Genomic DNA, 17,685 nt, shown 5'->3' with positions numbered 1-17,685 from the left:
TTAATACTAATTTGAAATTTAAAACAACGCATGCCACAATAATTATTAGTTCACAGGGAACTCATCCGAACTGCCTAATAATTTTAAATATTAGTATGTTTGAAAACAAAACAAAATAAATTGTCTTTTTTTTTAGATTTAATCATCTTCATTGATTATTAATTATTATATTTGTTTGCAATGAATTAATTTTTGTCAGCAAAATTAAGTGACTAAATGGTTTAAAATGTATAATATGCGTTAAATGTTCCTTTTTTTTATCCAAATTTATTCTTTTAATCTATATTGTAATTTGATGTAAAATAATATTAACTAAAAAATTATAAATATGCGTATTATAATTTATTTTCTAAAGTCTTGAAAAAACCTAAAAAGACTGTATATAATTATCTGTTTTTTTATCTAGATAAAAAGGAGGTTACCTTATCTTTTATTTCGATACATTTTTTATTCAATTAAATTACCTATACCTATACGTACATATTATATTGGTAGGTAGGTATTAGGAAATGGGTTATTTAATTAATATAGATGACTAACTCACGTGTTTCATACTTTGTTATTTTAACATCGAAAAATCCAATGATAACTTATTATTTGAATCTCAATGTTATTGTTTAATATAAGTTTAATTATTCGTTATGCAATTGTGTTTGAAGTTTATACAGTATACGTCTATATACTACTATGTACCTGAATATGGACTATATTATTATTATTTATTACTTTTCAGTAATAAAAATAAAATATATATAGGTACAACACTATACCTATAGTGTCTATATATTATTATTTTTAGGTATATTAACAGTTTTATTTTAATTATTTTTACTGAACATTTATGATTTGTTCACACATAAATACTGAAATACACAATAATAAATTACCTACAATATTACTACAATAATGAGCCAATATAATACATTGTAATATAATATAATATAATTATACCTTTTTTTTTTTTCTGTTTATAACCGACGGTGCCGCGGGAACTGCTTTCGCATTACTACCGCGACGCCGCCATCGTTTATTATACTTACAATGATATAGAATTTATGTATAAATGTTTTACACCTATTTTTTGGGTCCTCTAAGGGCGCACATTTAAATTAGTTTTACATGTTATCAGATAAGATACATTTTGGCTGAAGGCCTGCTGTTTGCATTGTGGGTTCTCGACCCGGCTTCGCTGTCCGCCGGTCTTGTCTTCTCGTTCTGGTGATTCTCGGCCCGGATTGATAGTCGGCCGGCTTCTAACTCGTTTGTCGCGTCTTCTCCTTGATGTTCTGGAGTGTGCGTGTCGCCGTTGTTGGTTTGCTAGTTTTAATATAATTATACCTATCATTCTACATTTAAATGGACTGTAGAGTACTTATCTATATTACAGTACTGCTATCTATATTAATAATAATACCTATACCTACTACAAACATATTGTAGAAAGATGTTTGTTTGGGCCATAATATTGTGTTATACATATATAGCAAATATGCATTATTTTTTTATCTTATCTAGATAAATAAAACTGTTATTTGATTATCTGCAGATAAATAGATAATATTTTTTATTAATTTCACTTGATTTTTCCTATTTTTCTATAACTTTTAATCAGGGCTTGCAAACTTTATAATAACGTTATGATTATAACGTCATATTTGACAAAAAACGATTGAAATTTGTAAACGTTATTAAACGGAAAGTGATAATAAATAATTATAAATACCGCAAAACAAAACATAATGACTAACAAAATATATTATATATCATTAAACAAAAAATAACGCAAAACGTAAATTATAGCATTCTTATCGTTGAACGAAAAATAACACAAAACGAAATATTTTAAAATTTATTTATTTAAAAGGTGTATTGGTTTCGTAGAAACATTTATTTCATGCAAACAATCTAAGAATCTAAGAATCCAAGAACTGATTATATTATATTCTGTGTCCGGGCCATAACCTACCCGCGTTAGTTATTATTTTTAAATTTAACAGGTACCTAATATTTAATAACATTATTATAAATAACGATAAACCCAAAACTTGTATAACGTTTTAATTGTAAATAACATAAAACGGAATTTTTCAAATGCAAGCTCTGCTTTTAATACTAATTTGAAATTTAAAACAACGCATGCCACAATAATTATTAGTTCACAGGAAACTCTCCGAACTGCCTAATAATTTTGAATATTAGTATGTTTAAAACCAAACAAAATAAATTGTCTTTTTTTAGATTTAATCATCTTCATTGATTATTGATTATTATATTTTTTTGCAATGAATTAATTTTTGTCAACAAAATTAAGTGACTAAATGGTTTAAAATGTATAATATGCGTTAAACGTTCCTATTTTTAACCAAATTTATTCTTTTAATCTATACTGTAATTTGATGTAAAATAATATTAACTAAAAAATTATAAATATGCGTATTATAATTTAATTTCTAAAGTCTTGAAAAAACCTAAAAAGACTGTAGGTATATAATTATCTGTTTTTTATCTAGATAAAAAGGATGTTATCTTATCTTTTATTTCGATACATTTTGTATTCAATTATCTGTTACTTTATCTAGATAATTGTAAAGTTACCTGTGCAAAACACTGCACATATGTCATATACATAGCAAATTGTCGAGTGCATTATTAATAAATTAATATTATAAAATACAGCACAATAATTTTGAACCTAATAAGTAATAACAGTTATATAATAAATCGAAATTGTTTAATATGTAAAATGTAGATTTAACTAATATCAATGCATGAGTTTAATAAAAATTGTTGAGTTGCGGAAATAATAGACGCGCGGGTGTGTACGCATTATGTAGGTAGGTACCAACATATAATATAGGTATCATATTTACGGTTGATCTTAATGCATGACATACCGATTTCGACGTTCGCGATTATATAGGCTTTAAAGAAGTAAAAACACAATAGCCTTCTAACGTAACATGGAATAAATTACATAATAATATATATTTTTTACTGGAGAAGCCAAACAAACTGTGGTGGTATACAGGAATACAATCTACCGTGTCGCACATATTTTTATTTGGAATATTGAACTAGATTTTTTAATTCAATTAGATACATAAAGTATATTGATTAGATATTTTACCAGGTGCTCATTACAGTTATATACCACCGCATTCGAGTATCCACCGTAGTGACGATAAAGGCGTGTCTCGACGTTCTAACTTCCATAAAGCCTTAAAATAAATACAATTTTTTAAAGACTACCTATACTTTGATTGTATACAAGAAAAATAAATTTCATCACTATGGTAAGCTATAAAGTAGGTAACATGGTTATATTATTATTAATCAGATCTGCGTTAACAATTATTTATTAATGACTAATGAGATGTTACAAAATGTATGTAATTGCTTACATATTTTTTCAAGAAGCTTTTTTATGCGTTCTAGTTGAATGTGAAGTCATTGCTTTCGTCATCTTCTTTCGTCGGCCGTTTGGCCACGTCAAATTCAACGCTAAACACCCGAAGCCTTTCTTCGTTGCGACAAGCCGAAGTAAGATATCAAACTGATAAAATGTGGAATATTGAATATTATATGTTGACAGAATAACTTTAAGTGGGTGTTTTTTTAAATTTAAAGATAATTTAATGGCTTATAATATACAACTATAAAAGTAGTTACTAGGTATACATTAGGTACATATTTTTCTATAATTATTAAAAACAAAATTACCATTGACAAAATGTATTATACACAATAAATACAAATATACCTACTTAGGTAATTACAGTAAACTGTTAATAATTTATTTTATCTGTCATTAGTCGTTATAATATAATAGCAAGTTTTGTGAGGTCTCGTGCATAACATTCCTAAATATTATATTTTGTCGTTAAAAGAAAATAACTTGTACCTACCTAGTTTATAGAATTGTATTTTGTTCGTGATATTTGATTTAAGTATTTGAAGTTTTAGTTATTATTTATGTATTATTAACTATATATTAAACAGTAGATACCTAATAAATATAATAACTCACTTTTTTGAATGATCAAAAATATTTATTGTTTTCAAAGATATAAAAAAATATGCTTCGATATTTTTTGCGTGAGATAGGTAGCCAGGTAGGTATATTTTTTTAGGAAATAATAACTATATACCATAAAACATTGTTTAAAATAGGTCGATTACAGTAATACTATAGTCCCTTGTATATCGTATCTATTATGATTATAGTACAGTACTATATTATATAAAATTCAATTGAATGTATCTATTGGAAATAAGTGCTTACTTTGGATTTTAAGCCCTCCACTGTGATAATGGCTACCATTGCATCACGATCACACGCATCACTCTATTTGTCTGTATATCTTTATCATCCATTTTCAAAATTCTAAAGTCTTTCGTGGATTTTATCAATCCCCCATAATATTTAGGTCTTCCCAAATTTCTGTTGGTTTTAATTTCCAGTTGAAGGCCTCCTGCGTTAATGAACTAGACGTCGGTATACAATAATTTTTTTGAATATGAAGTACCTATCTGCGTAGTACCTACCTATACTTTAAAAGTTTAAACAGACTGCAGCTTTAGCAAATCCTAAGTAGTTTTTGAAAAAATCAGCAAAGAAACAGTCATGTTTTCAGTACGCATAACTGTTCAAATATGTCTTCTACTAATGTAGCTTGTCCATGTTTCGATTTTAAATGCCTCGAAGATTATCTCTAATCTCTATATGTAAATGTACCCACCTACGCGTATATATAATATTACTAATTATAACAGTATACTTTTACGTTAAAAATATATGTATATTAATTATTATGACGTAGGTATATGGTTAAATATTTACATAATTACATAAAATATATTATAATACCTTTATAACGTACCTACTATGCATGGTTAATTATCAGTATAGCTTCAGATGATATAATGTTACATTATATATTATAAGATACCATAGGTATAGGTGGTTAATATGTTTTCATCTGAAAAAAACACTTGCACGTTCAACATAGAATGTATTAGGTTAGGATACGTGTCATGGTATCTTCTTGCTGGTCTTCTACTCTTCTATCTAACCGCTCGGTTGTATTTTCAGTTTATTTCATATTACTATATTAGTAGGTATAATAAGGTACCTATATTTTAATATTTTACTCGTAATTAAACAGTTCATCGGTAAATTGTTGTCTTTAAATCATATAGTTATAAAACATATAATTTTTGTCTTTTTGTTATTTCGGTTCAAATAATATTATATTGCTTAATATACCTAAGTAAAAAAACCGTTAATTTTTTCTTATGATCGTGTCATTGATATGATTATGCTCGAAAAACGTAGTTTTAAAAATGTATTGGTGAACCGTGAACACGATTTTTAAGCATGGAAGCTGAAATCGGACATAACAATATACAGCCATTGGTAAACATTTGTTGTTAAATGTTAAAAATAGTATATATATCAAACGATATAGTGTCTAATTAATTATTATTGTCGATCGCCATAATTCATAAATTGGGTCAGTAAGGCAGTTAGATTTATTTAAGTATGGGCGTTGAACTCGATCGATATTTTTTTGGTAGACTGTTGTTATTTGTTGGGAATATTAAAAGTCAAACAAAGAAATTATAGTACCTAAAGGGCTAAATATAAATAAGGTTAAAGTATTAAGTTTAATGTACAATAATAATACTTATACATTATCAATTTCTTAATTCAATTAAAGGGAAAAACGCGTTTCCTTAAAAATAAATTTGAAATGTTTATCCTTTAAAGTCTGTATACAATACCTATAATAAAATATCAATAATAAAACAAGGAAAACTATTACTACCTGTATATACCTACCTAGTACCTACCTATAAATAACTAATAAGTAGGTATTATTAAGTGGTTTTTTTAACATACACGCAACATTAACTATATTATATTATGCACTATAAACTTTTATTTTGCCTTGTATTAATATTTATTTTATATTATATAAAACCTCGACATAAATATTGACGTATTGTAAATTGTTTATACATTTATAATATTACGTATTATATAACAAGCATAAACGCATGATTAATTAATATAGGTATATAGGCATTTATTTTTAAATATATTTATGACAATATTAATATATTATAGGTACAGTAGCATTACTAGAATATAATTCGAATATAATACTAAGTATAATGTATCAACAAATATATATTATATATAACATAATATAGGTAACTGTTTAGATATAAATAAATGGTTTAAGAAAAAAAAGGATGAATACATCATAGAGCTATTATGAATGTAAAAACTTTCTGTCACGATCTTTAACGAATATTTTACTAAATATGGATCTCGTCTATATTCAGTAATCAGTAATCACTATAAGTATTAGGTACCAGGTAAAATATTCATCTTCATTAATAATATTTTTTTTCCTTGACAACTGATTTTATTTTTCGTATATTCTCAATCGTTTTAGTGTACGATCGTCGATGATTCATTAAAATGAAGCAGTTACAACCGACAATAACTTATTTAATTTAAAATAATGCTATAATGCATTTTTTTTTTAAATATTTGGTTCGATAAATGTAAATAATCATGATTATTGACAGCTGATGTGTTGAAATTATAATATATATATATTGTGCTGTATTTACGTAATGTACACTGTACCCAATTAAAAATTTTTTTTGATTTGTACTAAATATTGGCACCCTTACGGCCTTATATTTATTTTATTCTACAAAATTCAAATAGGTAATAAATAATAATATTATTTGATCGTGAAAAACATTAGTTATTTTTAGTACCTGTATTGATTAATATGCTATTTTATAATTGTATCCTAAATGGCTAAATAATACCATTTAAACTCTGTTTCAGTTTAAACCTGCATAGGTAGCTAAAGCCTAAATGTACCTACTAATTATTACGTTACACAAATAAAAAAAAACTTGTACCTTTTATAGTTTATAAGATATTTTACTCTAAAACTATTTTAATTGTAAAACTAAAAATTAAACTGGCTAGATATACAATTCAACAATTGTCGGGATTTAAGAGTTCATAAACTATGTAATATTAATTCCACAATTTAATCAATTTTAAAGTCTATGACCTAAGTGGATTCAAAACATAAATTTAATATGAAGAATCTGTTTTAAAATGTATCATACAAGACACAAATGATCCATACTCTTCTAAATGTAATAAAATAAATAATATACTTACAAGTTACAACCATACTAAATAAGGAAGCCAACTTTGTTTCATACCTGTATTAATAAGAATAATAATATTATATATTGTAATCATAAACGTAATATGATAATTACGTAGGTAGGTACAACCATTGAATATAATATATTGTATAAATGTACAGTATATATTATACTCAATGGATAATGGTACCTACATTTTATTATTGTAAATATTTGTTCACAGGTCGAATCTTTTCATGAACATAGTGGTCTGCATAAAATAAATACATCTTCGAAAAATCCTATTGACATTTTTAGTAAATGGTACAGCGAACACATGGCAGCTAATGCATCCATGACTTCTGCTAAAGCATTTAGCTTGGCCACCGTTTCTAAGTAAGATGCCATAATATACCAATTTAAAAATATTATATTCAGTACACCTAGTCTAAGAGTCTACAGATTTAAAAAAACAGAATATATTATATAAAATGTATTAAAACATGACTGTAACTTAGGTTGCTGGTGTGTTGTAACTGTATGTAAAACTATCGAACAGCTTTGATATTAGTTATTGTGACAACACTTATCTATAATATTTTAGTACAGAGTAAAGAATTATTATTAAATACTGTGATAGTGTGATGGATAGTATGACACAGGGCGATGTTATTACTGTTGTTTTATGAACAAATCTCTGAAAATCTTTACATACTTGCATTATAGGTATGTAGCATAACTATTATTAGTGCATTAAAAATAAATAGTTTATTGTCATATTGATGTAATAATTATATATTTATATCATTAATTTGCATGCATTACTATTTGTATTCAATAAAAAACCGAAACATTTGCCAAAAGGCATAAACATAACTATAACAACTATCCCATCTAACGCAACCTATAACATGAAGTAAACCTAACCTAAAATTTAACGTTGGCAGTTAATGTACAAGTTTTTGGTTTTGATCTTATAATAAATGGATTTAAATATGATTTGTTAAGTTTGTTCCAGTAGGACCGAAAATTAAAAATGTTAATTTTAGAAATTGGCTATTTTACAAAACAAATGAGCACAGTAGCACTGGGAAATTAAATTTACCTTATGTTCAATACCTACTTTGCAATCATATGAATTTTAGTAATTTTACAGAAATGTATAGATTCATATTTAAATGTAGCACCTATAGTCAAAGAATATCTTCTTGCACGACAATTTGTTTTTTGGAATAATAATCACTATTACTGGGGATCGATCTCTACATTTTTTCTGAGATATGGAATTTTCAAAATTTATTTTTTATTCATCTATTATATCTCATTATCATTAAAAAAATTGACTGAGTCACAGTTATAATATATAAAGTTGGAAAATAAATTTATATTTTTCAAAAAATTAAAAAAAAAAGTACTAAGTAATTTTTTATGGATTCAGTTTTTTTTTATAATCAGATGTGACAAAAATTCATAAATTTACTAAACCAAACAATAACTGCCCTTCCAACTGAAACTCTAAAATTGCACGACTTTAAAAATTAAGTTAAGGCATTTTAAAATTTAAATATTTATATATCTGTTTTGGTTAGAATCTTTCAAAATACCAATGGAAAATAATAATATGAATATTAAAAACAAAAGCAATTTATTTTTAAAAACTATTGCAAAAACTAAATATAAAGCAAAACAAATTAGGTACAATAATATAATTAGATACTTAATAATAAAGTTATAATTTTATCAGTTGTGTAATGAGTGTAATTGAAAATTGAATAGAAATGAGTCATAATAATGAATAAAGCATATTACATATTATTAAATAGTCTTTAAATCACTCAGTCAAAATATGCAACAATTTCATAAATTATAATATTATTAAACATACCTACCTACAAATATTTTCCCATAACCACGGGCGATAGATAAGTACCTACATGTTTTTATTATAAATATATTACGTAAGTGTCCATATTATGTTAACCAGCTTCATTTCTTTTTTAATTAGTGGTATCCTCATGTTACTAACTTCAAGCTGGGCGTTTTGTGCGAGTTAAGAATATATAATAAACTTTGTTTCAAGACTTTGATGATTGTGTAGTACCTACAGATCTATTGTGTATACAGTCGTACAGAGAGAATTGTAATATATAGTATCTGGCATCTGCTATCTACTTATTTAAATTCTAAAAATTATTAATACGGATTTACGAGCTAAACGTCTAATACCTACTATATTATGCATTTATGCTTAATACATAATAATTCATTTACAGTCTTAGAAATACCTAGATAATTCTAAATTTTCATAACGTACCTAATAAAATAGATAAGTTTTAGTTAATTCAGTTTAAAATTTTAATCGAGATTGAAAATAATTTCTGATTAGCTGTTATAAATATATTAATTAGTCTTATAATGAACAACCGTCAATAATAATTTATTTTCGTCTTGGGTTTCAGCACTGGAAAGGTATCTTGTCGTAGTTTAATATTACGACGCTTGGATGAAGACGGATTTGTGATGATGACTGATGGAAGAAGTAGAAAATCAAAGGATTTGGTAATTTAACACCAAACCTAATATTATAATATACCTTCACCTAATACGTTGTTGTATTAACATACCAATAAGTTAATAAAAAAAAAACCCATCTAAGTTATAATATTATAAGAAAATATAAGAACAAGATTAATGTGATGGATCTTAACTAAAAAAATATAATGAATGTTCGAAATAATTGTATCAGACAAACGTATAGTATAACAGTACAAGTGATAGGTATACCTAATACTTATAGTTTAACTGTTTTGTTATAATAATACATAAATTAGTACTATTTAGTACTTTAACTCATATGACAATTTATAATAGGTATGTAATGGCAAGACATAGGTTATTATATAATATGACGTTCAATTTCAAAATCTTTCTAGAAATCACGTTAAATGCAATGTAGGTAGTAGGTACAATAGGTACGGTTTACAATATTCACCAAAAAATTTAAAATACTAACTATAGCTAAAATGAAAGTTTGAAATGAAAATGTAATGTATTTTCAGTTTGTTACAATAAAGTATCAAATTTGAATAGTAAGAAAAATTAAATAACTTTATAACTTACCTACATTCTACATTTCTACTAGTATAAAATAGTTAATAATATTAATATAATATATTATATAATAAAAGTTACATATATAGGTAGGTATATAGATAATTAATATAAATATTAAATATCTCATATTGGATAATATTATAAATTATATTAATATATCAATGGTGATTTCTTACTGATGGAAATTTATCATTCTTAAAGCGTTAGAGTATATAATTATTATTTGATTATATCGTATTTATTTTTAACTATTAAAATAATTACCAATAATAAAATAACCTATTATAATTTATCTATTGGTTAGGTTAGGAGGCTTCGATCTATATGGCCCCCGGTTCCTTTATATAAGACATTAACGCCCACGATTAATGGTTTTGATTTTTGATAGTAAAGAATCACGTGAACATATTTTTTCATGTATGATAATAAAATTATTAAATAAAACATGAAAACTCAGTGGCCCAATAAACACGAACACTATTTCTTAGCATAATTTAAATTAAAACTGCGCTATTTAGGTAGATATTAAAAAATGATTAAAACTAAAACAATATCAAAAATTATACTAACCATTTAAACAGTTACCAAATAGGTACCTACTTAAATTTAAAATACTAACTACCTATAGCTAAAATGAAAGTTTGAAATGAAAATGTACCACCTATTTACTAACAATATTATTTTCTTATCTTCAAAGAACTATTGGTTGGCCCACACAGCAAAAAAATATTTTCAGGAAAATAATATAGCAGTCAAAATATTTTAAAAAGTTACGTAAATAATTAGGAAATATTGTAGTTATATTCTTTGGCCAAGACGTTCATATTTTTGTAAATATTTTATAAAAAACATTTACAAAACATTTTAATCGTAATATATTTTTCAAAAATATTTTTTCGAAAACTTTATAAAAATATTAAGTCAACCATATTTTATACAATCACATAATACAATATTTTGTTATAATGAGAATAAAATATTTATAAAATATTATGATACAAATATTCATTATTCAAGTACTTTATAATATTCACAAAATATTATCATTTCCCAAATACTGTATGGGAGGTTAAGTACTTAGTACCTACATATATATACATATATATTATTATTACTTGTGTGTGTATGCCTTATGGCTCATTATACATTTATAACGGACGTAGACTGTTTGGGCGAATAGTGTTATATAGGTACCGAAAGGGAGAGTGTTTATTCCACGAAAAATACCGTTTGGGCGAATAACTGAATAAGTATGAATTCCTATGTTTATAGGAAAATTAATTTATATATTGTAATATTGTATAGTGGTTTGCATTGCCAATTGAAAAATAAAGTCATATACAAAATACATAATAAATAAATTATCAATAAACTCTTATCTTTAAAAATATATTGTACAGTCAATATAAATAATCATTTTTTCAATTAATAAAACAAAACCATATACGATATACATAATAGATATAATTAATAATGAACCCTATTTTGAAAATGTACACATGTACACATCTTACGCATGTAAATATAATTTCACTCGCCCAAACATACTAATAAGTTTTTGATAAAAATTATTACTTTCGCCCAAACGTGAAACGACCACTGTCCTTTATAACAAACATTTAATATAATATATTATAATACTTGCTGAATAATTCAGCTTAGCTCATAGAACCTTCTCCTAGCCGAAAATGGGAGTACCGGGCGATGCTAAACGACATTTGAAGGCGGAATGTTTAGTACTGTGTGAAATAAATCGTGAAATTATTCAAAAGTTTCGTCGGAAAAGTAGAAAAATAAAATACAATGCGTGACCTAGACTGGCCAAAAAATGGGAGGAAATACATAGGAGGACACTCGGAAGGGTACTTGGAATAACTTTATAAAAAAAACTGTATAAGTTCCATAGTGTCGTCAGAATCATGGTTCATGAAAAAAGTCCTGTATTATTTTAGATACGTAAAATATTAGTATTCATAGGTACGCATCATACAAATAATAGGTATATAAGGATACTATTACATTATATAATAATATCGATTTCAACATGTTACATTTTAAATACTTTATTTAAGTCTATAGATTTAATTGGTTTAAATATTGAATGCATAATTAAGTTATAATGTATGTGTAATTGTGTGCATAGGCGGAAAATCCTCAGGCTTCCATGCTGTTTTTATGGTTAGACCAAACATCAGATAACTTGCCCCAGACCAGGCAGGTTCGTATCGAAGGCACCGTCAACCAGTTGACCACAGACAACATGAAAGAACTATACGACATTGAACCGCTGTTTTGTAAAATCCGTGCACAGATCTGTGAACAAGGAAAGGTGGTAGAGTGGGAGCAACTAAAGCGCGACCACGATCAGTTGTTCGACAAAGTGTCCAAGTATAATGTCCAGCTCCCTAAGCCCGACCACGTGTAAGTACCCATATGTTTAAAATATATCTACTACGCGCAGAGTATTTAATGAAGGGTCCACTAAAAGAGTGCATAGCTCTGAGCATATAATAAGACTGGCTATACAACTTATAGAGGATAGATTGAGTGGAAACGCGTGAATTTAAACATTATTGGGTAATGGAAAATCAAAATATTAGTAGAACAGTAGTTGGTATTTATCAATCATTTATATTTGAGCACATATTTTACAGCTCAATACAATTTAACTTTTTTAAAATTAATTAATTTAATTGATAAGCATTAAAAAAAGTAAGTATTATGACTTATGAGTTGTTACCTATATGTAGTATATTACAATTTAAAATACCTATTTATGATTAGCTTGAAAAATAAAAATATCGTAAAAAATCAACATAGCTAATGTTCTTAGCTAATTTGTATAATAAATCAAATTCCCTCTAATTTTAAAGATGACAAAACAAAATTGGTCTAGATGAACGAAAATGAACTGTTTGTACATTTGTAAGATGAAGACAACATGCGTCATGCGGATGTTACCTCAATTTAACGCTATGAATAGGTATAACATTTGTGTGCATTTTTGAATAACAACAAAATAAGAAAATCGAGTGAATATCTAATGTTGTAAATATTTGAACTTCAAACGCTTATAAAAATTTAATTTGACTTTCTTATAGACTTTTTTTTTTGATAAAGGCAGATAATAAGTTACAAGGAATCTTGTGTTAGATTTTAAAAATAATTAGTTTTGGAGCCCTATTCATTTTATTGATGCATATTTTATGGCGTGTAAACAATAATATGCATTATAGTGTATACAGACTTCATCTAACTATCTAAGCCCTAAGTTAATAAAGTGGTGGGACGAGGTTAACGTAAAAAAGCCAAAAGAGCTGGTCATGCTTGTAAATTGTTACAAAAATATATTATTTCATTAATCGATGCAGCTCAAAATCTAGATAGGAAACTGCAGTTGGGTGTTATTATCCAATAATAATATTGATCTAAAACTGTATTATAGGTGTGTACATACAAATACAACTTAGGTATATTATAAGTTTTATCGTTTTTGTGTAGGTATACGCTTAAGTCGTAAGTTATTAGTCGTACTCAAGTTTTGTGCTCAAAACAATCTAAATGAATTGAAAAATAATTTGTTGTATACTGTGGTTCTATAGATACGAGTAAACTTATAAATTCAAAACTGGTAGATGAAAATGTGTCACGTTGATTATGGATTAATATTACATTATTATTTATTATACTCACTATTAACTCACAAGTCACAACCAAACTTAATATATAGGTACCTAATATAATATATATTCATATCATTCCCCAAGTGATAACTGATTGACTGAAATTGTTTTTATAACTATAATAGGTACCTACTATGAAAATTAAATAAAACCAAATTATAATTGTAATCAAGCTGTTACTATATCATGAGGTTAAGTTATGTTGTTAAACACTATAAAAAAAAATTCAATAGGAATAACTTATAAGTAACGACTATTGACGTGGTATTATTTATATGTATTTTTTTTAATTACAGTGTTGCATATAAACTCGTGCCCAACGTGATTGAATTTTATGAAGCGATTGGTCAGAAAATCGGTGACAGACTGTTGTTCACCAAAGATGGCATTTCATGGCAACCAAAACATATAGCTGCATAATAATAGCAACACTTATTTTATTACAGGAAATGATTTTAAAAAATGATATGAGTGAATCACGCACCACGTTTGTTTATTTTTTGTACACTATAGCTGATCATGAAAAATTCATTTTCTAATGATATACAATTTTTTTAATTTGAAAATATTATTCACTTTTTAAACGAAGTACTTATGTGTTAAATATTATTTGAAATTCAAGAACATAATATTGTTTTGCAGGTTGAATAATACATTGTACAGCAGGCTTGACAGATAATAATTTTCCCAATATGCAGATTATAATTTAACTGTACCTATACGGCTATAATATATTACTATTATAGTCATAGCATTAGTATGGTAGGTACCTAGTTATATATTTAGTTTAATATTACCCTAATACACCGCATCCGCACCTATGGTACGCGGAAGGCCGTAAATTTCCGGAAAATAATAGGGCAGAACGATAAAAATCCGGAAGGTAAAATGTGCGGAATGTAGGATTCTGGAAAGTAAAACGCCGGAAAGTAAGATCCCGGACCGTAAAAATCCGGAACGTAACACTCCGGAAAGTAAAAGATCCGGGAAGTAAAATATGCGGACCGTAAAAATCCGGAATATAAAATCCCGGACAGTAAAAATTAGGAATGTAAAATCCCGGACCGTAATATTCCGGAACGTAAAATCCCGGACCGTAATATTCCGGAACGTAAAATTCCGGAATGTTAAATCCCGGAACGTAATTTCCCGGAAAGTAATGTTGCGGAATATAATGTTCCGGAAAGTAAAAATCCGAAAAAAAAATAAAAACAATGATTCCCAAAATTGTTTGGTTATATAATTACTAAATACCTTTCATTTCATATGTAACTAACGTAGTAACTAAAATGAGTAAAAAGTATGATAAAAAGGTGAACAAGTGGGTACCTTCTGCTGTATACATCAGAGTATACAACTATTCAAAAAACGATTCAGAGAGGTGACGGTGTGACAGTCTGCATACCTATACTTTGAATAAATAATCAAATATACAAATTTAACAACTAAAAAAAAAATCCTAGCCTAAAAAATGGCCATAAATAGAATTTCTTGGAAGTAAACTTGTTTTTTTGTTAAAAGTAGAAAAATCTTGAAGAACGTTGTACTACATTTTCTAATGTTGGCTATGAAAGAAAACGAATTGAGATAGGTCAAAATTCTAAAATCAGATTATCAGAAAAAATGATTGTGGTTTTCCATTTTCCGCACAACTTTTTTACAGTATTAACAACTTATGTGGAATTTTCTGGTTTTTTAATGGAGCGAAAAATGATTTGTCGACTTTAAAATGTTGATATTAACATCTGGTGAAAATGTATCCATGATTATTGGTTTTTGAGTTACCTACACCAAAAAATAAAATTGATTTGGTCAAAAATCGGATTTGCGTAAAAATTCTGATTTTCTGATTTTTTTGTTTTTCCGTACGCTTTCGGAATGTATTGACCACAAGATTCAGCAACTATAGATTTATGTTTCTATCAGAAAAGATTCTATAGTTGAAAATTGGAGTATTTTTACTACCTAAAAAGTTGATTAAAACATTGTGAAACCAAATTCGCTTTGCTCAGAATTTAAACCATACTATTTAGAAACAATACATATTAATTTAGAATAGGTACAGTTTATATTATTATTAAGAGTATAATAATATCCACGCACATTGACCCACGTTCCACATAAAGTAAATTGGCGTTCAACAGATCCAATTTCGTGTTTTTAGCTTTTATATTAGAGTAAATTGACCTGTTATTTAGCTAATAGGTAAAAATATTTTCAAGGGCACCTAAATTCGATTTTATAAGTTATTATTTAGATATTATTTTACGTGAAACTATCAGTATAGCCAGAAATATTTGAATTTCTTTAGTCCTAGTAAACCGATTTGCTTAATTCAAAAAAAAAGTAAGTGTTTGTTTTTTATACCCGCCAAAAATTGTGAAACGTTCAAAAAAATAATTACTTAAGTTGCTTGGTGTTTTATTTTTTATTCTGTGAATAATAAATGTCATATTACTATTAATAAGTACCTCAAAATGTTTATAATGTTTAAGGCCAGTTGTTGAAGAATTATGAGTTGTGTTTTACAACACACGACGATTTATATAATTATACCTAGTACCTATTATTGTTATAAACATTTTATTATTCCGTTCACTTCAGCGTGTACTGTTTTAGACGAATTTTTTTTTTTTTTTTTTTTTTTTTTATTGAGTAACCCGCGGCAACATAGGCCATTGGGTGTGGGGAGGGTACTGTAGGTTTTATATTGGGTAGGTTTGGTAGGTTTTATATTGGGTAGGTTGGTACACGTGTGTGTTGTGTTTGGCAGAATTTCTAATGGGGCACCCGTAGGTTTCTGCCGTGCCCCGGGGTGGGGGGATGGCGGCACTTGTTCTCCGGACACCGTGACTTGCCCGAAGAAAAATGCCGCCCAGTGGCCGGGAGTCGAACCCGCGACTGCCAGCGCCGCAGTCGACGCGTTAGACCGCTCGGCCACCTCGTCCCCCTAGACGAATTTTACTATATACATAAACACAACATATATCTCTAATAATTATTTCTTATATAATATTAGATGCATTTAATAATAAGAACATATTATAGTATTTTCAATTTTGTATATCGTGAAATTCCCATGCAAATATACGGGTGTGTTTCGTAGACTGCCCGCAGACGACTACTGCAGCTATACATTATATTATATTAATATAAATTATGATATACCTATTATATTAGGCACCATTATCATTTATCAATGTGAAATGATTATCATTATAAATGAGAAATCGAGTGAATACCCAATCTTAGAAAAAATATGAACTTTAAACGCTCATAAAAATTTAATTTGATTTGCTTGTAGACATTTTTTTTTTGATATAAAGGTAGACAAACTTATGAGAAATCTTGTATTACATTTTCAAATCTTAGATTTAAAAAGAAAATTTTTTATGAATTCTCAACTCAAAATAATTTGCTAATTTTCGTGATTTTTCCGTATTTTGTCAATATATTAACTTTAAATGCTTATAAAAAAAAACTGTGACTAAGGATTTTTAATATTTTTCAAACTTCATTGTAACAACATAATAGGAGCTTTGTATTAAATTTTCAAGGTTTTTCACCTAACAAATAAAGTTTTATTGACATTTATAGAAAAAAAACCTAAAAGAGTTGGAAACTGAGTATATCCGTAAACAGCTCAAAACAAGTCAAAATATTTTAAAAAAATTTCCATGTATAGAAAAGGCTAATATAA

The 17,685-nt window shown here is 27.0% G+C and overlaps 1 protein-coding gene across 2 annotated transcripts; it reads left to right on the top strand.

The window, feature by feature from the left end:
* Positions 1-3,134: 3,134 nt before the first annotated feature.
* LOC132934834 (pyridoxine/pyridoxamine 5'-phosphate oxidase-like) lies at positions 3,135-14,573 on the top strand. 2 transcript variants are annotated; one of them, XM_061001218.1, is made up of 6 exons: positions 3,135-3,293; positions 3,436-3,540; positions 7,433-7,584; positions 9,648-9,747; positions 12,446-12,723; positions 14,282-14,573. In XM_061001218.1, the coding sequence occupies exons 1-6, from the start codon at positions 3,291-3,293 to the stop codon at positions 14,403-14,405; spliced, it is 762 nt and encodes a 253-aa protein (XP_060857201.1). In that variant the 5' UTR covers positions 3,135-3,290; the 3' UTR covers positions 14,406-14,573. The 2 variants fall into 2 exon arrangements, with proteins under 2 accessions (XP_060857201.1, XP_060857200.1); XM_061001217.1 differs by having other exon boundaries at positions 3,145-3,305.
* The last annotated feature ends 3,112 nt before the right edge of the window (positions 14,574-17,685 follow it).

This window comes from Metopolophium dirhodum, chromosome 1 (genome assembly GCF_019925205.1).
Source record: "Metopolophium dirhodum isolate CAU chromosome 1, ASM1992520v1, whole genome shotgun sequence".
Lineage (NCBI taxonomy): Eukaryota > Metazoa > Arthropoda > Insecta > Hemiptera > Aphididae > Metopolophium > Metopolophium dirhodum.
The sequence above is the reverse complement of the archived record's forward strand: the minus strand, read 5'-3'. Positions and strand labels throughout refer to the sequence as shown.